Consider the following 27,650-nt stretch of genomic DNA (forward strand, 5'->3'; position numbering starts at 1 on the left):
CAAAATTCTGACATAAAATCATTTCTAACCTTTAAATCTCTACCTAGATGAACTCTCAATTAAGTGTAAGGATAAATGAAAGCCATTTTAACACATGTATAATCCTCCCCCCTCCCAAATATCTTTTATCTATCCTTTCTCTGAAGGCTAATACTGTAAGAGTTCTTTCTTGAAAACAGACATAGAAAACAAGGAGTCCATAAAAAAGAAAGGCAAAGGGAATCCTGAAGATCATGTATGAAGGGAGGTATCAGGCTAAGAGCTGTGGATCAGTCTCCAGAGATTAGGTCAGAATAGTCAGAAGGCTCCAAGAAAGGTGCCTCCAAATACAAGATGTTGATCACTACCTAATATGAGCATATCGAGAAAGAGCTACACAATACAGGAGACTTTGGAAATGAAATAAAGAGAAGCACATGGAAAGCTAAGAAAAAAATTTGATGACCATAATTACCCTGGGGAAAACCAAATGTGGCATGGGAAAATAATGATAGAATACCACACAACTCAGATAGAAATAGTGTTTGCAAGTCATAAAAATGAACACAGACTATTGATTCAATCAAAAGCATGATCTAAGTATACTGAGAAGATAGAAAATTGGAAATGTATATATGTGTATGAAGTGGTGGTTAAGGGACAGGGGGCATTATCCAAAGATGGAAGTCAATAGCTAATGACTGAAACTGAAAATCCTCTCCAATAATCATGGTATTTAGAGAAAAAAAAGATAAATATTACCCCAAAAGTAAAAATATTTTAAAGTAGTCTCTGGGAAATGGGATAAGGTGTGGAGAAAAGTAAACCTCTATTTTTCAAAATAAACCTTAAAGTACTATTTGACTCTTTATGTGTATGTACTACTTTGATGTAAAAATTAAATTAAAAAAAAACAAAACAGGCAGATAATCTGAATTACCTTGCAAATTAAATTAAAAAGAAGCCAGGAACACCAGAGGTTCAGAAAATATTTGGGATTTCCGTCCCTTCCTCTGTGTGACTTGGGTTCTTTCTTGTTTATCTCAGCTGTCTTGTCTGGTGCTGTCATATTAACCAACTTCCATTACAATCACCACCTTTTTTTCCTCTGGGAATTTCTCTCTGATGACTAAACTAACAGTTAGAGTCACACAGCTATAGGAAGCCTCTCACCAAACATCAAAATCCAGTAAAATCTCTCTTTGGATGAATGGAAATACTTGTTTTAAGATGCATATTTCTCTAAAATACACTTATATGATTTTCTTTCTTTAGCAAACAAAAACCAAAAAATGATTATCTCTGCTTCTGACCTAAGTTGAAAGAGTCCTAACCTTATGTTGCCTCTATAGAACAGAATATTCAAATTCTGTCTATGGTACAAATGGTTGTTTCCAAACCACTTAAATTCCCAGGTGGTTCCCTTCTATAAGCAATGAAACGAAAGAGATTGGGAGTGCGGCAAATTCATTCACTTATGCCAGAAATTCACTTATGATTGAGGATGAGGAACACGTGAGATTGTGTGTGTATGTGTGTGTGCACACACACATACATACACGCACACACAGTATTTTCATCCCTCTAATCCCTTGCTCTTCCTAATGGCCCCTCTGCCATCCTGCCACTGAAACAGTGGCAGTCAGTTTTCAAGGAAAGTGTAAATACAGCTGAGAACAAAGAAAGCAGCATAGCTTTGAATTTCAAATTAGACATTTTTCAATCCCATAGCCAAAACAATAATCTTGAAAGCATATATTTCCTTGGCAAGTGCCAGGCCCCTGAGATAGCAAATGGCTTTTTTGTTGTTATTCTTATTGTGCTTTGTTTTTATTGTTAAATCTTAGCTCTTTTCCCAGAAAACATGGGGTCAGAGGAAGGGGCAGTGAAACCTAGGTGGGCAGAATAGAAAGAAATACAGGTGAAAAAAAGAAACCTAAAATAGGTTGAGGGGAAATCTGAAAACAACAGAGAAGTGTATCTTACTTCCCATCCAGAATTCTGGGACATGATAGACACAGAGTGACAGGTACAACCACAGGACAGATGCAGCATCAAAGGGCACTTTGAAAGGTAGAAAAGAGTAGGGGAGTGTGGGTCACAAACTAAGTGAGCTCTGTTACAGAAAACTGAAGTCAATCACATATTCATATATCTAAGTTTTATTGTATGTCTATTTAAACCCAACACTAAAATCTCAGTTCTGGAGAACCAGTATGGTTTTGCTTTGCTCTTAATTTACAACTTTTCACATATGGAGTACCAAAATCCATTCATTCATTTCTAAAGAATTTGTTGAGCACCTACTATGTTCCTGTTATACCAGAGATACAGAGTTGAATCAAATAGACAAGCTCCCTGTCTTCCTGGCTCCCATTCTAGCTGGAGAGACAAGCAGTAAATATATAAAGAATCAAAAAATATAATTACAGACCATAATAAAGGGATAATGGGATATAAATAAAGGGCAGGGATACTTTAGACAGACTTTGGAAGAAGGTTCTCATGGCAGGAAACCAGAGAAAGGGGGCATGAATCATCAATCCCTGATTATTTTCCCACCATAGAGGTCGGAAGAAAAAAATATCCTTCTGGAAGAGTCTCTTCCCTCTTGGCATCATCACCTTAGCTCCTTTCTGCCCCTGCCTGCCAAGCAGCACCCCATGCTCCAAATGCTTTCTCCACCCTCCTTTGAAATCTCAGCATCTCTTTTCTCTTCATTGTGATAGTGAGCTAGTTTGTCAGCACAGCACATGTCTGTGCTGACATGCTGATGGGGGCTAGAGACTTCCACCTTTCAGAGAACAAAATGACAGTTTCACAGGGGCCTTCTGGAGGGAAGGACGTGCAAAGCAGGGATCATCAGGTGAAGTGATCAGGGATATATTTGAAAGATGGCTGGCTCCCTTAAATCACTCCTGGTAGGGAGACACTGCTCAGCCTATCAGGAGAGCTGCCCTTGATCTTTCAATAATTTGTTGCCAGTATCACAGTGTTCAATATTTAAGAGACAGAGTATAATGATCCAACAAAGCAACAGAGAAGAAATAGCCAGAGCAGTGGGAGGGGAACCAGGGAGAGATAAACATCAAAGAAGCTGTGAAAGATGACATTAGTAAAGCCATTTAAAATAGAGCCGGAACAACCATTCCAGAGGAATAACCTTGTACGTCCCATTTTCTGTACCTCTGAACTGGACCAATCTGCCACCATTCCAAGAAGTAAGCAAAAGAAACCAGAATATCCTGTCTATTGAAAGGATTGATAAATGAACATTTACCTAGTGACTACGTCACCTGACCAATCAATGAAGTACAAATCTAGCTTTACATCATCTTGTACCAATGAACACTTCTAAAAAACAACAACTTACCTCATCTTCCTTTCTTTTTCATGAGAGAAAACCCTGAGCCCCTCTCATATAATCAGAACACTATTTGGGTTTCTACCTATATATGTATACCCTCAATTGTAATTCTTTTATCCCAAATAAATACTTTGCCTCTTGAACTGGATTCTTGTTTTTTAGGTCGACAAAGCCAAGGGAGATGTCTCTATATGCATGAAAAGGTGTTTGTGAAATTTGGCAAATGTACTTTGAGAGGTGGTACAGGAGAAGAAGTCCACTTTCAATAGGTAGAAAATGGAGATAAGAAAGTAAAGACACATGCTTTAGGAAGCCTACTTAAAATGGGAAGAATTGGTAGATAGTCAATAGTTAAAGAGAGTGCAAAGTCAAGTGTTTTATTCACATACGTGTATTTTTTTTAGGATTGAAGAGACATGACCGTGTTTATGGGCTGATGAGAAAGAGCCAGTAGAATGACAGAGAGATGGACAACACAGAAAAAAGAAGGGCAAAAAACTGTAGGAAATAAAATATCAAGAGACAAAGCATATCTATGTCCACACCCAAGACCACTTCACAGAACTCTGGGTTCATACATGTAACTGCCCATTAGTCATGACAAATGACCATGCACAACTTAGCTTCACAGTTGTTTGTACCAAAAGCCTAAAAGTAAATACTGACCTTCACTTTCTCTCATACCCTTACATTTTATTGGTCCTAACCATTTGTCCAGAATCTAATCAATTCTAACTACCACCACCATCATCTCTCAACTTGACTATTAACCTGTCTGCCCTCTTGCATCCTTGTCCCCTTATAGCTCATCTTCCACGCAGCAGCCAGATTGATCTTTATAAAACATAAGACAAATCATACCACTCTTTGGCCCCAAACCTTCAAAAGTCCCCCATCTGAGTCAGAAGAAAAGCCACTACCTTGGCCTACAAGGTTTTGTGTGTGTTGCCCACCCCCTCCCTCTCAGTCCCCGTCCCCCTCCTCTACCCTGCCTTTGTCAGAAGGGGGTCAGGAACAAAAGGAGTGCATGTTTGCTACAGTTGTCCTTTCTTTTTCAGAGAAATAAAAGGGGGGCCATCTGCTGAGATGAAGAAGGGTCATCATAGGTTTAGAGAAGTGGAAAGAAAACATTGCGAGTTGCATAAGAATAGCTGCTCAGCAAACGTGAGCAGGAGATGACCTAAAATAAGTAAAGATCCCTAAGGTTGTGAACCATGCATTTTAGTGGCACCTATTCACAGGGCTGTGTGGTTTATTCCAGCTAGTGCTCAGCAATCCTGGAACAGGAGCAAAAGAGGCAGGTAGATCCAGATTGAGAATTGTTTAGGGATGATGGAATCTAGAGAGTCAGTGTGCGTAATGGTGGGGAGAGGTGCAGGGAAGTGATGTTATTCTCAAGGCTGGCCCTCCTAAGGGAAGGAGTTGGGGGAACACACCTACTATGAAGGTCCTTTGAGGCCTTTTCTAAGGAATCTGACAGGCAAACACATACACAGCTCAGTATAAGAAAAGTCCCCAATGTCTTGGCTTCCACCCCAAAGGCTCATTAAAAGAGTCAACACTAGACCTGTCTGCTTTGCTAAAGTCTAACCAGAGGCATGAGTTTAAGTTTCCTTCCCTTACAGATTCATTTTAAATCTGTAAGTCTCCCAAATTAGACTTTCACATATTAAGCCTTTTGGGGGTTGTTAAACATAAATTTGACTTTAAAGAAGATAGGATCTAAAAGGGTAGTTCCAGAGCTATCTTCAGAGAGAATTTTTAAGTCTCCAATATTTCCAAAGAGTCAACCTGGATATAGTTCTCATCCCATAGAAATCTTCTTTCCTACACACACAGCCCAAACCCAAGACCGTGTGCCTGGCACCTGAACTCCAAGGGAGGCCTACCTCAGTTACCACAATATTTGTAAAAATTAAGTAAGTAGGTAAGAAGCAGTCACTTGGGAACTAGTTGGCTTAGAAATTGCCCCAAAGAAAATTCCCTCTTGGAGCATTCCAAAGCAGTTCTTAAATCCATGCATAAAGGTCATTGGGGATAATATTTATCTTAACATGTTCTAAATATATTCATCTATGGATTTGTTAGTCCTTCAACCTGTGGGAAAAAAATCTAACTATTTTATCTCCAGCAAAATTTAAATCATATGTCCACTGATCCTTGATACTACTTATGTAAGGATCATGCAATTCCCCAGTGCTCTCTATGGCAGAGCACCACTTCTCCTACAAGGTAACAACCTGTCCCAGGCAATATACATTCACAAAAATCAAAACTAAATTTATTCTAAGGTCCCAAATCATCTTGTAGTCATCAGTAAATAAAATTCTCTCTTGATTAAAATGCCTGTTCTTAGAAAGTGGGATTTCATAAAAAACTTCTCTCAAAGTCAGTATTTTGTTTTTCTATTTTGTAACATGAAATTCCTCTCAAACTCCATGCATATATAATACACCTAATAATCTAATTTAAATATATTTTATTGAACTTGAAAGTTGATTCAGATAAAAGCAACACCGGCAGTGAAAAATACGGTACAAGCATAGTCTACCTGCACTAGGTTAACGGCTACTGATTAAAATTATTTTCCTTCACATAGAAAACAAAAAAAGACTTAGAGCTCATAAAGACAAATGCCGCTGTGGCTCTCTCCCTTCAACTATCCAATGAAACTACTCATGGAAGGTCACATGGCCTCCTAATTCCAGCCAGATTGCCCCTGATTCAATATCCATTGTCTTGCTGTTCCCCCTTACTTCTTGAAGTTCTCTCTCATTCTTTGTTAGCAACAAACCCTTCTTCTGGATCCATGCTTCCTTTTTACCCCTCTGGGTTCTCTTCCTAACCTCTCTGGCTCTCCTTCCTCCAGGGTCCACCCTTGGCCAGCTTCATTCTGGCTCTATCTTGCACGCTCTCGACAACAATTCCTTTCTCGACACTGTGATTCCTAAAGAGATTTCTCAGTGCCTCATGTCTCTGGAACCCAAAGCCACACTTCTAACTTCTATCACTTCTAACCTCATGTACATCTCTAACAAATGACCTGAAGACCCCTCACACTCAACATGTCCAAAAAAGAACTGCACTCTTGCCCCAGTAATACCTGCGCTTTCTTTCTCATCTTAGAAAAGAGCTTTGTCTTTCACTCAGCTGAATTAGCCAGAAATCTACAAGTGCTTTTGAACTCTTCCTTCTACCATATCTCACTCATTCGTTCGATCACCATAACAACTTAAAAAAATGTTTCAGCAACTTTACATACAATCTCTTACTGAGTATTTCAAATAACTCTGTAATGTAGGGACTATTATCTCCCTTTTACAGATGATGGTTTAGATAATTGATGTAAATTCTTAATAAGTGATTAAAAAAAAATCGAACCTAGATTTGTCTGACTCCAAAGTCCATGGTCTTTTCACAGCCGATACTGTCTGTGCTAGACCATGGGAAACGATGGGTCACGTGCCAAATGCCACCTGCTTAAAGCTTTACTGGAACACAGCTCTGCTCATTGGTTTGTGTACCGTCTATGGCTGCTTTAGCACCACAGCAGCACAATGAGTAGTTGCAGCAGAGACATTATGGCCCTTGAAACCTAAGACAGTTACAATCTGGCCCTTTACAGAAAAAAAGAAAAAAAAAAAAGATTTTACCAATTCTAAGCCGTACCATCCTCCCTATCCCTACCACCTCATTTATGTCTTCCTAGATTACTGCCACAGCCCCCAACTTGCTTCTCTGCCCACAGCCTGTATCTCCTCCAAACTATCTTCTGCACTGAAAAACAAAATCCTTCTTCTTTAGCTCATAACCTTTAGGATAAAAGACAAACTCCTTCTCAAGCTATACAAAGCATTTTGGCACCTTGGTTCCTTTCTTCCTCCCCATCCACATCTACTTTCTCTTCAAGCCAAAGTGAAATACACGGAGTGCAGCAGAAAAAGCCAACCCAGTTCATTCCTATGTTTTTTCACATGGGTTCTCTTTACCTGGAAAGTACCTAAATCCTGCCTCATTCACCGACTTGTTTTTGTATTCTGAGCTCAAGAGTCACTTTCTCCTAGAAACCTTCCTGGATTCCTCAGGCTGAGGCAGGTGAACTTGTTTATTCATTTGTTTATTCAACATATGTTTAATTAGCACAGCTACCAACTAGGCACAATACTCTGTGCTAAAAATACAATAAACAGGACAACCAGAGACTCTGTTCTTACGAGCCTTACTCTTCAGCCCAAGTTCCTTATTCACCTGTTCAAAGTCTTAGCTCTTAGTTCACAGTACAAAAAGAGATGAGATGAAGATAGAGATAGAGATGGAGATGGAGAGGGAGATGGAGATGGAGATGGAGAGGGAGATGGAGATGGAGAGGGAGATGGAGATGGAGAGGGAGATGGAGATGGAGAGGGAGATGGAGATGGAGAGGGAGATGGAGATGGAAAGGGAGAGGGAGATGGAGATGGAGAGATAGGGACTGGGACGGGGACGGCGATGGGGATGGAAACTGAGATGGGAATGGAGATGGGGCTGCAAAGAATGAGAGGGAGAGAGAGAGAGGATTCAGTGATATTTTTTTGTCTGACACTCACCATACTGCTAACTTATTGAGGGCTAGGAAGTATCCAGGCTGTCTTCCTAATACCAATAACTACCAGAACACCTGGCATAATGCTGAATGAATTCGATAATTTTGAGTAATACAGGGACACAAGGTAGTTCCAGAGACCAAATCCTTGCAAAGAGGTGGGCTACTTAATAGGCGAATGAGAACATTTCCTGTTGTTTTCTGGGAAAACTCAAACTTTATAGAATCTGAGAGGTTTTGTGAAAATGTGACTAGGCATAAAAAGAAACATGAGTATTAAAGAACATTCCCGCAAAAGATACAAGTTCTATTTTGAATAAGAAACAGGGAGTAAAGTCCACATCACAGTCTTTTTCAAACTACTGGACTGTACATCTGAAACTACTAAACCATAAAAAAAGGTGCCTATAACCCTGAACTTTGGGCTCCATGAAATATTTTTCTTCATGGGATACACAGCTCATTAAAGAAAAGAGAAGGGGCTTCCCTGGTGGCGCAGTGGTTGAGAATCTGCCTGCCAATGCAGGGGACACGGGTTCGAGCCCTGGTCTGGGAAGATCCCACATGCCGCGGAGCAACTGGGCCCGTGAGCCACAATTGCTGAGCCTGTGGGTCTGGAGCCTGTGCTCCGCAACAAGAGAGGCCGCGATAATGAGAGGCCCGCGCACCGCGATGAAGAGTGGTCCCCACTTGCCGCAACTAGAGAAAGCCCTCGCACAGAAACGAAGACCCAACACAGCCATAAATAAATAAATAAATAAATAAATTTTAAAAACCCACCCTGTAAGGCAGGAATGATTATTTAAAAAAAAAAAAAAAGAAAGAAAGAAAAGAGAAGAAGAAGAGAAGTCTTTTTTACAAGCAGGGGTAAAGCAGATACAAAGAATTGACCCAGTTTCTAAAATAAACATTAAGCTTAAAGCTCTCTCCATCTGGTTAAAACTAAAACCAGAATTAAAAATCAGTGTGCTCACACTCCATTTCCTACCTACACCACAATAGTGAGGGCAAGAAAAAATTTAACACATAACTTAAAGATATTATATCTGTGTCACCTAAAGTTTCATGTTAAGATTTGTAAAGAAACTTTTTTTTTAATTTTGGAAAAGTGTAACAACTCACTTTTAACCTGCCTCGATATCCATCCAGGCCAAATATCCTTCAGAGTCCCCACTGGGCACTCTCCCTGGGGTCTATTCCTATGCCCTGAGGCAAATGCCTTTCAGTCTTCCTAGCTTCCTAACTTCTATATGGAAAAACACTGCTCTTTCCAAAAGTATAATTTTTTTCTCCATAATATTCCCTGAAGTTCTTCCCTCTAAACTCTTTATTAAATATATTCCATATAAGATATATCTTATTCTCCATAAAACAAGATATGCACTGTATATGAAAAGCCCTAAAACTTTTAAGTGACACCCCTTCCTTTTCCATATTAACCTCATCTCCAATAACCAGTCCAATTCTAAGGACAGTGGCATAACTGCGCTAACTGAATCTTAGATATACAGAATGTTAGTACTGAAAGGAACCTTAAAAGTTATTTATCTCAACTCTGCATTTCACACTTGAAAAAATTAAAAACCCAAAGAGATCCAAAAACTATCCAAGGTCACACAGGCCTTTGCTCCACCTTATTCTGTATTCTCCCAATCTCTGAGTCTCACCATCTTGTAGTTATTTCCATTTCCTATGGAGGGGGGTAAGGGCAATGCCCATAATCTCAGCTTGGGTTTTATCTGAACCCCACAGAGAGTGCTAACTGAGCCCATGAACTGGAGAATATGATGTGTGGCATCTGTCTCCTCTGCGTGACGCTGAGTGACCAGAGTGTAACTAAGTGCTCCCTGGTGGCTCTTAACCACCCACATGGAGATTCAAATTTCCTGTCATACACATCCCACTCTCCTGCTATTCTTCTAAATGTGTTAAACCATTTGCCAGTGAATTACAGAAAGTCCTGAGACTATTTGAGCTATCATGGATTACATCCTATTTAAAAATTGCAGATTAGCATTATTATGACAGGGTTTCCTCACTACCAATTAAACCTCGGCAATTTTCATATTTGTAGTTTTTCATTTTGCTTTGCTTTACTTTTAAGGACTTAGTTTGCATGGCATCCTACCAGGACAGATTCTGAGTGTTATATACCACGTGAGGTAGGATGCCTCAATTTAGCAACTAAGCAGACAACAATGGAAAGAGAGAAAAATGTTTTTAAATAAAATAAATACCCAAATACTTATAGTCCTTTGAAATATACTGTCTACAAGTTTACTAATGTATTTAATATTTTATAGTATATTAAAACAAAACAAAGCAAACAAAAGCAAACTAATTTATGGTCGGACATGATTTATGTCAAAAAGTTATTCACATTTTTATTTTGTTTCTTTTTTTATAAAATTATAGTGAAAGATGAAAATGTAAAGTTTTTTATAATTGTTGGATTAAATTAAAATATTTTATGTGATTATTTAGTAATGAAGAAGGAGCTAAGCAATTGCTTTCTTGATAAATCTTTAAAAGAGGATTCATAAAAATACATTAAGACAAAAAGGATAATCATATCAGAATATTCCAATTCATATTCCTTTGCTTTACAGCCATCAAAACAAATTATCAGTGTATGAAGGTGCTTTCTAAATAGAAGCAAAATCAGTCAGTCTGCTAATCTTTGGGAAAAAAAAGAAAGTTACTAGGGGCTCAATAATAAGATTATATGAATGAAATGGATTTGAAAATATTTCAGGAAGGCATCATCAAGTATTTACTGAGCAAATTAGCAGAGATTACCCACATCTTGATCTAAAAAATAAGGTATGCTATTCTCCACAATGCTGCAGAACTAAACTTCGAAAATGCTCTTTTTCACAAAAAGCCCTTTAGTAGTGAATTTCATGAATATCAGCAGAGTAGTCAGGTTCACTCAGAACTGACTGTCCTGGGGTAGTAATGGCTGCTACCAGAGCCAAGGAGTGCACTCAAGGCATAGCGCATGCCAAAACTAAGAGAAGACAAATTTGAGGTAAAAAACACATGGTGGTCGGTCTATGTAAGAAACAACCCTTCCAGATCTGGAATCTGAGCAGGAAGATTCTCTACCTAGAGGGAATGTAGGAACAAAGGATATAAGGCTAAGAAATCCCTAGGTAGTAGGTAAGAGAAATACTCTGGGATCCTGCTGACATAGAAGGGATCAAGAGGAAACATAAGGTGACTGGGATTGAAGGGAGGCCATGGTCATAAACTTTGTTTGAAGATTTGTCTGATATCAACAAGGAGACCTTTGAGACTGTGGTCCAGGACAGAGTCTACATGCAATTTAGCATCAGGGGAGAAATCTAACAGGGAAGAGTGAATTCTGACTCCTCATTGGTTCTGTTTCTTTAACTTTTACCTTTGCTTTTCATTGCTTTTCTTATTATAATCACTATCTACAGCTGTAAGCATACATAATGGCCTGCCACAGGGAACCCTGACCCTCTGCCTGACAAACTAAAAGGCTTTTGTTCAGCTCACAGAGAGACATCTGACCCTGCCCACCTGTGAATGGCTGCAGAAAAGAAGAAATTAACACATCCCCTCCCCGATACAGGCCAAGCAAGAAGATTTTGCAAGACAAATGGCCTTTTTACTTTTCTTCCTCAACTCTTCGCCTCTCTGTTCTATAAAGGAAACTGGCATCCAGACCCCGATAAGATGGTGTTTTGGGGACACTAGTCCGCCATCTTCTCGGTCTGCCGTCTTTCCTTGCCTCAACACCTCGTCTACCGAGTTACTGGCCTGTCTCGCGGTGAGCAGAGCGAGCTTGGACTCAGTAACAGAAAGAACCAAGGAGTCTCAGAGGAAAGGCCATTAAAGAAAGAAGAGGGCTCAGAAAGTCTCTAGGAACTGGATTTGCTGCCACTGAAATTTTTAAATTTTGCTGGAAGGCACAAAAATTTCAGATGACTTTCTCCAGAAAAATGAAGCTATCATTTACAAGCAGTGATTACTTTCTGAACAGAAAATAGGCACTTGGTATCTCCAACAACTTTTTGACAAAACATCTTTCTCAGTTATTGAGTTATAAGGTTACAAGTGGTGCTTCTCAAATAGCTGGCACAGATTGACTAGATCCTAGCACAGCTGAAAGCATAAACTGGTTTTCTATCTCCCTCTTCCCTTACTCCCTTTCTCCATCTCTCTCTCTCTCTCTCTCACTCTCTCTCTCTCTCACTCTCTCTCTCTCTCACACACACACACACACATACACACACACACACACACACACACACACGCTAAATCCCTGGCTAGGTCTGTGGCTGGTAACACATATTAGGTTTTGAGAACACTGGTGGTTTGTTTTCCTTTGTTTTCCCTGGTGCTATTGAAACTGAGCAGGGCTCTATGGGGCTCCCAGGCACAGAGCCCTTTTTGTCCCCCATGTCTTATAGCCAAGACTCCAGCCTCCATGACCTTCCCTGAGTTCCAAAGGGCAGATTTGAACAGTTGCAAACCAAGGGAGGAGCAGCCAGGAAACCACCTGAGACAAGATTAAAGGGACCAGAGAAGCTCATCAAGATTAGGAGACTGACCACCTGAGACCCTGCACACACCCTAATCTTGTCAGCAACCCCACCCTTTTGAAACTGCAGAAGAAAGAAGAATGCAGGACTGTTACCACCTTAATCCTTATCGCATACCCCTGCCCATGAGCCCTGACTATAAGACCTCTCCCTATTCCCCAGGGAGCTGGGCACAGCACTTGAGGTGCTACCCTGCTGTGTTCGCCTCTGTGCCTGGCAAAGAATAAAGCCACCCTTTCTTTCTCCTCCAAAACTCTGTCTCTGTATCTCATTTTGGCATCGGTGTACAGGGAGCCAAGATTTTGGCAACACTATCTCAGGAAAAAAATTATACTAAGATCACAAACAGCTGAAATAGCCACATTTGGTTGATATTTTGTGCATGTGTGTCTAATAAGTTTTGGAATTGTGGGAAGTTACTGTAACACTTCATGGGTCTTAACAGTTTTCTATCAGCTTCTTGGGTTGTTGCAAAGGAAATATTCCATGAAATTACTAAGGACCCAAGAACTAAGAAGGAAATTAAAAGGCATCTCCTTGGAACACCCTGGCTATAGAAGCTGGATTTGTTCAGAGGCATAAAAAGAAAACCAAATTCGACAGGTAAAAGATATCAGATATTGGTTTATTCAGATGTTGAAAGGAGATAGCAGAAACTCAGGAAGAAAAGGATCCACTTTATGACCAGAACTTCATTTTGAAATTAAGACAGGAACAGAAAAAGAGAGGAGAAAGAAATTTTGATATAGCAATATAATTAGCCATACATGAAGTAGAGAAGAATGGGACCAACTCTGAACTAAATGAAGTTTTGAAAACTCAACTGAATCTATGTGAAAATTTCCAATGTAGGTAAATTCAGAATGTAGATGGTAAAAAAAAAAAAAAAAATGGTGGGAGAAAGGGTTGTTGGTGCTTCTAATGACTAGCCTCTCAGAACTTATTATCAGGCCTCATGAGAGACTTAAGATTGGGGCAATCCAGCTGAAGGAGCTGCTGCACTACCACAGGCAGACAATACAGGTGAGCTCACCAGGGCTTTCACAAAGGAATCATGGCTAAAATTCAAAGAGTGTGCATTTTTCTGGAATGTATGTTCATCAGAGACCTGACTGGGGTGGATTCAATAACAGGAGATTCTTATTATAATCATACAACAAATTTAGATTGAGCATGGCATTAAGAATTATTTAGAAGTTGAGTATATAGAGGCAAAAAAGGTAGACAAAGGCCCTAGTGTCATGGAGCTTACATTCTGAAGAAAAGAAAAACAGAGTAAACATGGTTTCAGGTCTTGGTAGATACAATGAAGAAAAAGGTTAAAGGGAAGAGAATAAGAGTGATTGGCATTGTGGTGGTTTTTTATAGAAGGGTAGCATTGAGAAGAATTTCTGAAGAAGTGGTTTGAATGGAGTATTTTGAAGGTAAAGCCAATAAAACTTGTCATGAATAGATGTAATACATGAGAAAAACAAGAAACTAGGATGATTCCCAAGTTTTGGGGCCTGAGAAACAAAGTAAATAATGGTGTCCTTCAACTCTACATAGATTTTATTTTTCTGTTATTCTCTTGTTGAAAAATCAAACTACACTAGTATGTCCACTCTGCAAAATAGTTTGACAATTTCTTTAAAAAAATAAATAGACACTATATGTCCCAGAAATCTCTTTTCTGGGTATTTATCCCAGAGAACTAAAAACTTATGTCCAAACAAAAAACTACACAAATGTGCATGAAAGTTTTATAGTAATAGCCAAAAACTAGAAATAATCAAAATGTCCTTCAATAGATGAATGATTAAACAGCAGTATATCCAAACCATGGAATACTACTCAGGAATAAGAAGGAACAAACTATTAATACACTCAACAACTCAGACGGATCTCAAGGGATTATGCGGAGTGGAAAAGGCCAATTTCAAAAAATCACATTTTGCATGATTCCATTTATACAGCATTTTCAAAATTACAAAATTATATAGATAAAGAACAGATCAGTAGTTGCCAGGGTTAGGGAGGCTTGGGGGAAGGGGTGAGTGTGACATGAGGGAGCTCTCTGTGGTAATGGATCAATTCTGTGTCTTGATTTCAGTGGTGGTTACAGAATCTACACATGTGATAAAACAACACAGAACTATATACACACATGGTACCAATGCCAATGTTGATCTCGTACTAGAGTTATATAAGATATAGCTATTGGAGGAAACTAAGGGAAGGGCAGAAAGGCCCTCACTATACTGTCTTTGCAACTTCCAGTGAATCTATAATTCAAAATAAATTTTTTAATCTAACTATGCTCAAGTATAAGGCAAAATGCATTATATAAATATTAAAAGTAGTGCAGTAATAAATACTGCATCTGACAAAACGTTGTCTTCTGAATTTATAAAGCACCATTTTTGCCAATACATCTTACCACTTTCAGTGTGTAGGCAGTAGTTTAATTAAGAGATCATCAGGATCTCTTTGTAAGAACATTTTCCTCCTAAAAGCCTCTGGAGGAAACAGCACTTGGAATTCTCACTCTCCCTCTGTTACTTTTAAGCAGCAAAGAGAACCTGTGTGTTCTTGTTTCTGTACCTGTACAAAGGAGTACAGAAGGCTAAACAACTGTTAACATTGGTGTCCAATAGCTTGCAGACATTATGAACTCCGAAAAGTACCTTGTTTAGACCCAAGATACTGACCTTCCATGAGTCAGCTGACATTCCTGGACTCTAACATTTTTCCCATTAGTGTCATAATATAAAATTCTATGATGTGGAATCTCAAAGAGGATGGCTTAGACTAAAAACCAATTACCATGACCCAGAGGCTTAAAAGGTGCTAATAACACTAATCATAACTCCAGTCCTGGGACTTCCTTGGTGATCCAGTGGTTAAGAATCCACCTTCAATGCAGGGGACACAGGTTTGATCCCAGATCGGGAAACTAAGACCCCACATGCCACTGGACAACTAAGATCCCACATGCCACAGGGCAACTAAGCCCACGCACTGCAACTACTGAGCCCACACGCTCTGGAGCCCATGCACCACAACTAGAGAGAAGCCTGCACACCACAACTAGAAAAGCCCACGTGCCGCAACAAAAGATCCCATGTGCCGCAACTAAGACCCAAAGCAGCCAAATAGATAAATAAATAAATAAAATAACTCCAGTCCCAAGGTTACTCTAGGTCTCAGAACTAGGCTTGGATAAATCATCAAAGTCAACGTGAGGGTGTGTATGGTGATGAAGTCCTCAAAAATCTCCATTTTTCAACATTTTCTTTTGTACGTATTTCCTTAATTCTGATCTTCTGTATCATCCAGCCTCAGTCTGAGGATAGAATACTTGGTCCTTCACTCCTGTAGACAGCATTCTACTCCCAAGAATATCATCAAGACATTTAGTTCTCAGGTCTGTATGCTACATCCTAGACACTTTTGTCATTGATAAATAAGCTTACATTTACTAATCCTTTCATTCTCTCAGACCAGAATATATTCCAGCTAGAATTTTGTAATGGAGACTAGATTTATAAACTCTTTGCCTAGTCTTAATTGTAAAAGCCTACATAAAACTAATTATTAAATAAAACATTTTCTAAACAGGGTATCTCACATCAGATCCTGTCTACTTTTTCAGAATTTTATGCATTGCCCACAAAACCTATGGAATATGCCAGATGCTGCCTTTCTAGATATTGGTCTCCTTTTGGAAATAGCTCTGCCAGGTACAATGCTATGAACAGAATTAAATCAAAGAGTTCCCATTCTAATTTTTGTATCAGTCCATTCATACTGCTTTTCATGTGCTAAAACATTCTAAAAAGTAAAATTATATTATTGTGTATTTTTATTTTCTAAGGCTGAATAAAAATTAAACCAATGTAAATGATATGAATTAAACATTTTTCTGAAGACAAAGTAGTTTCATTTACTCCTGTCAGAGACTGGAGCCTGGAGAACTATCAACAACAATAGTTTTTTTTTTTTTAAAGAAAATAAAAGAAAAGATACTTACAGCCAACCATCATCATGGCCACGGAAAACATCTTTTCCACATCTGTGGTAGGAGCTATGTTTCCAAATCCTATGGTTGTAAGGCTTGTCATGGTAAAGTAGAGAGAGGACACATACAGTGAATCCTTGCTGGGTCCTCCTTCCCATATCCCTGCACTGGTATTGTATCGATACGGAGTCCCAATGCTCAAGGCCAGCTGGTAGAGCCAACTGTCTATTTGGATGGTGTTTGTGACTTCATCGATGACCTCATAGTCCCCAATGCTGTACCATATGCAGGCCAGCCAGTGAGCAACTAGTCCAAACACACACACCAGGAGCACAAGGACCGCTGCTCCATACTCTAGGTAATGGTCCAATTTCCTGGCAACACGGCCCAGTCGCAAGAGACGCACCACTTTTAAAGAACTGAAGAGACTGCTGATTCCCTGAATTAAAAAAAAAAAGAAATGACACAACACTTTCAGAAAAGAAAAGGCTAAGGAAAACAATACAGTGGTTCACCTTAATGAACTCAATCACCATTTATATACTAAGAACATACACATACTACAGCTCCGACTTTAAGTCAACAACAACAAAAAGCTGAAGTGATAAAGAAACTTTTTAAATGCAGATTCCTTCCCACCAGGAAATAAGATATTTGCAGATTATTAGATAAAAAAACTTTTCATTAGGTAAGGAAGATGGAGTTTATTTTCATAAGTGGAGTATAAATAACACAGAGAAAAACCAAAGGAGAAAATAGCTCAAATGCAATATACTCAGAGTATAGAAATAGGGTGATGAATTTAGACCTTTTATTTCTTCTTCCTACAAAACTTTTGCTGTACTCTAAAAGATTTAATTTTATTTCTTACTTTATAAATGCTATGAACAGCAAAACTTCTGAAAAAGGAATCCTACTTTTACTGTCAAGCAAACAGGAAATACTTCTGTGTATATTAGAATGAGCAAATGCCATTATTTCCACCAACTCCTGCCACAGTTATGATAAACACTAAATTTGTAGAGCTGTGAAAAAGTGAAGAGTTGAACCTAGAATGGGAACATACCAACAAAACTCTATCATCTTCTGGCAATAGTCATTGAAAAGAATACTATAAGGGAATGGCAGCAAGAATATTCATATTTTGTTAAGAAGCTTAAAACATCAAATATAGCATTATCCAAATGGAAACATAGCATAGACTTTATTCAATCAGTGAAGTTCTCAAAGTTACTTTTTGAGGAAGCAGGTGATAAGCCACCCAGGTAGAGAGGGTAAAGCCATTGCTGGTGCATGAGGGAAAGACAAAGCAGTGACCCAGGACCCTCTCATCTGATCATCACCTCCAAGTCTCACAGAGTCCATGACTTCCTTACTGCTAATTCTATATCCCAGGGAGGAGACAAGGCATCTAACATAACCTACTCTGAACTTAAGTCTGATCAACATGGAGGAACTGGTTGGTATAGTAGAACAGATGTAACATTAATGAGACTCTAATTATGGCATCGTAAAGTTACAGTGAAAAAAGGCTGGGAATGCATTTGGTTATACTCTATATGACAGTATATATTTGAAATTTTTCAAAATAAAAATTTGAAATAGAGAGAGAAAACAAAGAGAAGTAGAAACAGGAGACCTTATGGAAGCAAAAAAGGAACAGGAGCATCCTGACCATTTTCTGTCTCAACCTCGATAACCTTAGGCCTGGCTCTATCTCTATTCCTACTCTCAAATGCTGTGGCATATACGCAGCCTTAAATCAATTCTTATTTCACTTGAACACTTGGGGGAGGCAGGGATATTGAACTTTAGACAGTAAGAGTAGCATTAATAAAATTCAGAAGATGAACTGGCATAATTCAATGAAATGAGATGTTGAAAGGTAAGAAGATTCAAGAGAGCTTGGAAGCTCTCAAAAAAGGAACTACATAATCATGAACAAGAAAGACAAAAATAAGTTTTTATTGAGCATTTCTACATGGCAGGCTCTGAGTTGTGCCCTGGGGACATTAAGACAAATATGCCTTGCTTCTGCTCTAAAGAAACCCATAGTCAAAATGCATGAAAAACTCAGAGGGTTAAATTAAAAAATAAAAAGTGTTATTGTAGATGTTGTCCTCCACTTAGCTCCAATTTTTAAAGGAACTGTGTTACTTCTATTTAAATACTGGGTTGGCCAAAAAGTTCATTCGGGATTTTCTATAAGCTCTTACAGAAAAACCGGAATGAACTTTTTGGCCAACACAATACTACAGAGAAAATTATTTCCACTGTAATTATTTTTTCTAAAAACAGCTAAAAACAAAAGAAGAAAAAACAGAGAGGAAACCTTTATCCCCATTTAAACTAAAAACTAGTCACAACCCTCAACTAGAATGTAAAGAATCAGGACCCACTCAAATTAGGCCCAAATAACGGGAGGACACATTCCCCTGACCTCTGATGTAGGCAGATCTCTCCAAGAGGAGGTGATCCACCCTGAGGGGTACCTACTCTGGACGCCACTTAATCAAAAAGCACCATTTTCTATAGCCATGTCCAATATTATTTAAATGTTACAAAATGTTTGGTAAGTATTGTAAACTCTCTCTGTCATGGGTTCTATGTCACCACTTTCTCCTAGATCTTAGCCAACTCCCCAGCTGACATCTCTTTCAAAATCATTTTCTGGGGCTAACCTTATCCATGCTTCTTTTATGTGTTAGGATTCTCATTATGATTACCCTCAGCCTCTCCTGGTTGATTTACTGCATGTCCATGTTTCAACTGACTTCTATGAGTTCCTGATACAGAAGCCAAACACCTGCTATACATTTCCATTTAGACATTCCATAGGTATTCAAAAGGTAATATGTCCCTACTCTTGTGAACAACATCATTATGAACCCAGTCTCTCAGACCTGGGGCTGAGCACCCCCTTTCCTGTCACATCCAACTGGTTATCAAGTCTTGAGGATCTCAGCATTCAAAGTGCTCCAAATATACCTGAATAAATCCCTCAAAAATATCCCTTCTTTCCTATTCCCAAGGTCATGCCTTGGTCATGGCTTCATGTTTTTTCTCACTGTGTGACAGGAATAGCCTCTCCATCAGCCATACTACCTCTATTCTCACTCCCTTTAATTATGTGATCACACTGTATAGGCTACCAGCCTGCTATCGTTTTACATCATATATATCTAATCATGTCCCTCTCTGGTCTAAAATCTTTAGTATTAGCTCATTACCTATAGAATCAAGTATTCACTCCCCACCATGACATGCAAAGCCCTTCAGGACCTAGCATCTGCCTGTCTGGTCAGCATCTCTCCCAGCAAGTCCTCCTCCTGCTGTCTAGACTCCTGCCAAGCTCAACTATGTGTAGTTTCCAGAGTGCCCATGCTGTTTCATGCCACATTAACAATTTGTCCCCTCTACTTAAAGCACTCTTCCCTCCCACTCTCTTGGTGGCCAGGGTCTTACTTATAGTTTATAGCAGAGACTCTCTCCTCCATGTCCATTTCCCTGACATCGTCTTTCTTCCCCCACCATCTTCATTGTTATACCCACTGTGAGAGTTAGGTGTCCTTATTTTGTATTATCATATACTCTTTGCCCATCGCTATGACAACCATCATCATAATAGCACTTTATTACAAGTCTCTGTTTGCATGCATGGTATCCCAGGAAACTCTAAACCCCTTGAAGAGTATACCTAGTGTCAATTACCAAGCATGGCATATGGTAATAGGTTAAGCAGTCAATACATTCAATAAATGTATGAAAAACTTTTTACGACACAAGTAAATGTGGGTGGGGTGAATTGAGTGTGTGGTGGGGCAGGGAGGGGGCATAGTTAATAATCTTATGTGATAGGTGTCATTACTAAAACATAGCCTAGAAAAGTTAAATAATTTGACTAAGTTCATGCAGCTGGTAAGAGGAGGAGCCAAGAATCAAATATAGGCAGTCTTGTCCACACTCCTTGCACTTCACTATCTGATCTCATTCTGAACCTCACTATATCTAGAGCATAATGTGCAATTTAACAAATCACATTAGTACCAGCAGTATTGGCTTAAATACAGGCATTCTCTATAAGACTGAATAAAAGAGATTAAATACTTTGCCTCCCACTGATTCCCACCGAGGCCCAGCAGTGGCCTACTTAGGGGTCTGTGGAGGCCCCAGAACCCTAGAGAGTCTGCAGTTCTCTTACATGGACCAACTCATTTCATTCTCACAATACCAGGACTCCTATCTCCACTGTTCATAGGAGGACACTGAAGCTCAGACAGGTTACACGACTTATCTAAAGTCACACAGCTAGCAAGGAATGGACCTAGTCCTTCAGATTCGTCATGCATTTCCCACAATAGCCAACTGCTGTGCAGTCTTCCTGTCCTTATCCCAATAATCACTGCAATATTAATCTTCTTAAAAGACAGTATCGAGCATATCCTCCAGGGGCTCATTATAGACATTAAACACAATATCTATAGGCCTTCAAGGTCCACAACCCCATTTCTGTCCACACTGCCAGGTCATTTCCAACCATGCCTTTGCCAAGCAATAGTGCTCCAGTCAAACCAAACTCCTTTTTGCTCTCAAACATAACCCCAAAGTTTCACCTTTTAATTTGTCCACAGTGTCCCTTTCATCTACTTATAAAACCAGAAACTGTTATTCAAAATGAGTAATACAGAAGTGCTTGCTTTATTTGGAAAGTTTTTTTTCAGCTATCTCATTCTCCACTGTTTTGTATCCAAAAGAATTTAATGCAATTACTATAATCAAAACTCAAAGTTAATAACTTTGTTCTAAAATTTGATGAAATACTTAAAACTTGAAACAATCCAAATGTCCATCTCCAGTAGAATGGATAAATAAATCATTGCACCTTCATGCAATGCAATACTATCCAGAAATAAACATGAACAGACTAGAATTATATGAATAACAAGAATGAATCTAAAAAGTATCATACTGAGCAAAAGAGACTAGACAGAAAAGAGTAATATTGCATGATTCCGTTTATAAGAGTTTAAATACAAATGGAACTACTCTTAGGGATCAGACGTCATTAGAAATCAAAGTGGCTTCCTTTGTTTAGGGAGGGGTAGTGACTATGCAAGACATGAGAGGGCTCTGGTAATATTCTGTTTCCTAATGCAGCAGCATTACTAGGAATTACTAGGTGTGTTTGCTTTGTGAAATTCCTTGAGCTCTACATGTAATATTGATGTAATTTTTAAAGAATGTTTTATTTAAATATCAAGACAATGTTAAGGAAAATCCATTAGTCACTGTTGTGTTGTTAAGGTTAACATTTCACCATGGTACATAATTCAAATTAATGATTTCTTCTGCATCATATGATTTGGAGAGGGGGGAAGAGGTGTCATATTCAACTCTATCTAAAATAAGAGATTTTACTTATTTTATAACTCACCCTCATAACCTTTACATTGGTCCTCAAATTATACTTTTTTTAATACACATAATTTTTTTTAAACTTTTTTTTTTTTTTGATGTGGACCATTTTTTAAAGTCTTTATTGAACTTGTTGCAATATTGCTTCTGTTTTATGTTTTGGTTTTTTGGCCACGAGACATGTGGGATCTTAGCTCCCCAACCACGGGTCAAACCCACACCCCCTGCATTGGAAGGTGAAGTCTTAACCACTGGGCTGCCAGGGAAGTCCCCTCAAATTATATTTCATCCCTTGTTGGGAATTTTAATTTAACCCATAAGGTAATACTGGATACTTTGACAGGCCAAAATAAAATGACTCCCTTCTGTACTAACACCTTTTTATAACAACCTCTTGATTCTGTGCTTTCCACCAGTTTTGTCTGCTCATTCATTTTCTGCTTAATTTCACTCCATGCTTTCCAATCTTCCTGTGCCTTCCTCTGCACTCCAGTGGCATTCTGCCTCTATCCCAACCTCTGAGCTCTTAGTTCACAAATCCCTGGGGTTCCACTGGTGGAAGAGAATATCAAACACATCAAATGCATAATAGAACATAGCAGGGTTAATGGAGAACTTTCAGTCATCAGCCTTCCTTTCTAGCTAGTTTCCTTACTTGAAAAGCCCCTCAGGCCATAGGAGCATAAAGAAAAATATCCAGGAGATATCTCAGTGTTATTAACTCTTCAGGATATTTTTGTGGATTCCCACATTAAAGAGATGTGGGATGTAATCAGCATAAAAATAATGGCTTACAATGATAAAGCCATTTAAACTACAAATCAATTCTCTCATTTGATTATCACTAAGGATAGTAGGCAGATAACTCAGCTAGTATTCTTTCCTACCTTCTTCCCCTCTTGCTTTATAAACAAAAGAGGAATGATCAAAGAACTTTCTTGTCCAAGGACACATGACAATTAAGTGGGGGTGAGAGAGCAGGAGTACAGACTTATAACATCCAGTTGCTTGGTTTTTCACCTACATCTAGCATTCTCGCACACAGGATGTGTAGTAGGTTGTTTGGAAAAAAATAGCTCGAGTCATTTCCTTCCCTGTATCCATACCCTTTGGCAATGTGACTTTGCAACCTCTCCCATCAAAAGATAGGGTCTATTTCCCCATCTTGACTTGAGTCTAGACTGGCCTTATGACTTACTTTGGCCAACAGAATGTGGTGTAAGTGACACTGTGCCAGTTCCAAGCCTAGACCTCAAGAAGCATAGCCTCCAAGACCAGTCATGGTCTTAGAACCCATGGCCGTTCTAAGTTGCCATATGAAGAATGGCAACTAGGCTTTTGGAGGATGAGAGACCATAGGAGGAGCCCTATGACATCCATCTGAGCCATCCCAGATCAGTTAGCCACCAGCCATCTCAGCAGCCTACCACAGATGTATGGGTGAACTTAGCTGAGATAAGCCAAATCTAGCCAAAGTCAGCAGAATCACTCAGTTAGGTCACAGGCAAGTGAGTTAAATAAATGGTGATTGTTATTATCCATAAAGTTTTGGAGTAGTTTGTTACGTGCGAAAAAAAGCTAACTGATACAAATGTGAGGAAAGCACATGTATTTATGTGCACAGTATTTCATACTTGTTTGACTTAAAATGGGGGCAATATAGATATGTATGTGATATAGAAGTCTCATTTTAACAAGACATTCTCCCAAATAGGTAAGATATGAATATATAAAATAAATTTTAATATGCAATTGTTAGATATTATTTACCTTTTGTATTGGGAAACGTGTCACTATTTTGCTTTGCAAGAATTTATGCCAGTAAATATTCCATGAGAACAAAGAACTCCAAGTTATTACTTCATATACCTCCTAAATAGTTCTTAAATCCAACCTCACCTAAAGCTTGCCCTCACCCTACGTAACTTCAGTTTCCATGTGGATGACCCTGCTGAAAATCTGGCCTCGCAGTTTCTCCACCAATTCATCTCTAACAATCTTTTCACTTTTCCTTAAACGCCCACTCCCGAGGTCATAATCTGAAATTTGTCATATCTAAAACGTTTTCCGGCTCTGAAATCTTGAATTGAACCATCTTGTTTTCTGACCATATCTTCGTCTATGTTGAGCTAAACCGTCCAATTACATCAACATTCAACCTTAATGAATCTCCAGTCTACTGACAGATCTGCTTTTTCCCAATCTATTAACCCCTCCATTCTCCATTTTCTTCTTTATGTGGCCCCATAATTTCAACAACACCATACATCCTGAATTCCTTAGCATGTCTGTCTCTTCATTATAACCTGTATCAAAACCCTAATTCTAACTCAATTATCAGCTTTCTTCAGGGCTGTGTTTAAGAACTGCTTAAGAAAGTAATACAATAGGGCAGATTGATTCCACTAGAAATTCATTATCATCAATCTCAAAACATCTCCTAACTACCTAGCAATTTTACTACTTTTCTTATGAATTCATCTATCCACTATATTTTAAACTTTCTCTCCTCTGCTCAAAAATCCAGCCACTCCCCCTTCAACTACATCTTTCCCATAGACATTTAAATATCTCATGTCTCTCCCATTAAAAAAAAAAAAAATGTTACTACTCTCCCCTCCACCTTCCCATTCCAGACATTGCCCCTGGTTCTTTTCTAATATATAAGCAAATATAAGCACTAGCCATTTGATTACACAAACCAGAAACCAAGAAGTATTCATGTTGCCCCTTTCTTTGATATCCCCCATACCCAATTTATCTTAAAACCCTCTTAACTTTAACTCCTAAATATCTTTCCAATTTATTCACTTTTCTTCATTGCCACTGACACCACCTTAAACCATGCTATTAGCATCTGTCTCCTAGACCTATGGAAGTGTTCTAATAAATCTTAAGGCATTCATTTGACTCCGTCCACTCTATTCTGAACACTATATAAGAGTTATCTTTTGAAGTCATTCATAGTTTAAAATCATATGATAGCTTCCATTGTTCTAAAATCTGTTTTGGTTTAGTCTAGAGCAGGTCATTTCATTATATAATCTCAAAGGACCAGGTATGTTCCCTTTGTGCCATTTGTCTCTTTCTGATTGTGTATTCATATCATGTTTTGTTCATTCTTTTATCCCTAGCACACACTCTAGAACTCCCTGCCACAGTGTAAGCACCAAATATTTATTAAGAAAATGAATACACTAATTAAAGAATAAACTAACCAATACAGAAATCTCTCATAATAATTTCTGACTCCTCTAGCACTGATATTGTAATTAATAATTAATAGTTATTTAATCTTCATGGGTAGCACAATATCAGGCAATTATATAGAAACCACTCTGTTTTATAAGCATTGGGGTCTTATTCTAAGTAGATTTTGTACATGAATGACTAAATAGTCCATTTCCATTTCCTTTTGTAGAGTGCAATTTAAAGACTGAAAGAAAACTAACTAGAAAATGTAGCAAACTACAATTGTTATCTGCACCTCTAACCCATATAACAAGTTCTATTGCCTCCTTCCTATTCAGAACTCACGTCTCCAACTCATGTTACCAAGAGATTCATGGAGAAATAATCCTAATTACTCCCTGCATTAGTTAATATGCTTCAGTAGAGAATCTCAATTTAAATAACTTGTACATACCACCTGTTTTAGTCTATTTATATTCTTATCAATACACAGTGGCATAAGTAGATAGATAGATAGTAGGTAGGTAGATAGATAGATAGATAGATAGATAGACAGACAGACAGACAGATAGACATCTGTTTTAAGCAATATCCATGATATACTAATTTTAAATGTTTCTTATTATGGAAAAAAAAATGTTCTCATTAATATCCATTGGTCTAGAGTGAATATAAAGCATGATCAAAATATGTACCAAAAAAGAGGTATATTGCCTAAGTCTCGATTTTTTTTTCAAATATCATGATATATGCATAAGCAAACCAGGTTGGGAGATGCTTTAAATCCTTCAGTAACTTGTTGCCACCTTTACAATAATCCAAACTCCTTAACACAACCTGCCCCTGCCTACTTTTCCAGTCTCCCATGTGCATCTCTGTCTTCTTCTCTCTGTACTCCAGTTATAGAAAATGTCTTTCCTTTCTTCAAAAATTTTATATTCTCTCTCACCTGGTGGGGTCTCCAAAAGTGAATTTTAAAAACACTCTCCCTAACTCGCTAACTACTCCTTTTGCCTAGTTAATCCTACTCATCTTTCAGGTCTAGGCTTAAATGTCACCTAACCCAGCACCTATAATAACACAGGTATAGCTTTCAGAATTCCACAAGGGATATGCTTGGAGTTGTATCAATCAGGCAACCCTTAAGCTGTGGTATCCTCATCAGGTTATTTACAGCTCATTAAAAGTTCTTCATAGTCCAGATGTAATTTACCAATCAGAGATCTTTTTTAAATACATGTAATACAGCCGAGAAACATAGATAGCATATTTCCTTCATCAGTCCCTGGGAGAACAAAGGAAGACAGTTGACCAAAGGTAAAATCTGTCAATGCAGAAGGAGAAATAGTTTTGTTAATCCTTTATCCACAATGTCTAATAAACAAACTTCCTAAAGATGAAAAATTCCAATATAAAGATAAACATGTTCCTTGTGAGTTAGCATGTGTTATATGAGAGCAGAGATAAAATCATGGAATAAAATGAAGTAATAGAAAGACCAAAGGGAGTAGGGATGGAGGTTTAGAACTTCCTTCAAAGAAGAGTGAGGAAATGATGTATTCTCAAGCATAGTGATAATTACTATGCAGAAAGATAAAGAGCAATTTCTATGCAAGTATCCGTAGTTAGTTAAGGCAAAAAAAATTTAAGGTTTATAGTATACATATTGCAATATATTTCAACCTTCTTTGCCTCCATATCAGAATTATTTCCTAATGTTTAACAATAGGAAGCCTTCATCATGAATGAAGATCAGTTCGGATAAAAATTTCTATTCCTGTAAGCAACAAAATCAAGCAAAGGAATCCTATTGCTATCCTGATTGCTTGCAACTTCCTATCCTCCCAAAGCTAATTCCCTCAGTTAGGCAGACTGCTTTGCCTCTGTAGAAAATTAATGCAAAGAATGTATCCTGGAGCATCACCAAATTTTTCAAATATAAAAAAGATATCGATCTTTAAATCTGTTTCTTAACATTCTGTACCGCCAATCTCCACTTGGAATAGAATTTAAAAGTTCAGCCTACTGCCACTATCCTCCAATTTGGAACCTGTGGCTGACTCTTACCCATTCTCCAAATCCTTACCTCATCTCCTCCTTCACACTGACTCCTCCTTTATTCACACTCTTGAATAATTTTTGAGAAAGTTTTTCTCTCAAGCTAGAAGGTAGGTACATTTGAGTTCAGTGACTTTGCCTTGTACATCTTTGTATTCATTAGTCTACAATGTTTTGCACTCCTAGTGGGAGATCCCAGCTTAGGAACCTAAACCCTAAGGTAACCTCTAAACATGTATGGAAAGCTAGCAGTGTAGGTCATATGACTGGAAGATTATTTAAGTGAGAATATTCATGGAAAGGAACTTATGAACAGAGAGGTGAGCATAGCGGCCAAAGGATAACGCCCTACTGTCTGAATGAAGTTTGGGGCACAGATAAGGTTATGCCACAAAGACTGCCCTTTGGCCCTAACTTTTCCATTACTAACAAGAAACAGGTATATTTAGGAAACATTGTAAGCTTCAATCCCTCATTCACTTT

General features: G+C 38.4%; 1 protein-coding gene across 1 annotated transcript in view; it reads right to left on the reverse strand.

The window, feature by feature from the left end:
- Positions 1-27,650, reverse strand: part of KCNH5 (potassium voltage-gated channel subfamily H member 5) — a 338,162-nt gene that overhangs the window by 232,422 nt on the left and 78,090 nt on the right. Inside the window, exon 7 of the mRNA XM_036843658.1 lies at positions 16,515-16,941. Within this exon, the coding sequence (XP_036699553.1) occupies positions 16,515-16,941 (427 nt within the window). The remainder of the gene's footprint in view (positions 1-16,514; positions 16,942-27,650) is intronic.

Source organism: Balaenoptera musculus, chromosome 2, assembly GCF_009873245.2.
Source record: "Balaenoptera musculus isolate JJ_BM4_2016_0621 chromosome 2, mBalMus1.pri.v3, whole genome shotgun sequence".
NCBI lineage: Eukaryota > Metazoa > Chordata > Mammalia > Artiodactyla > Balaenopteridae > Balaenoptera > Balaenoptera musculus.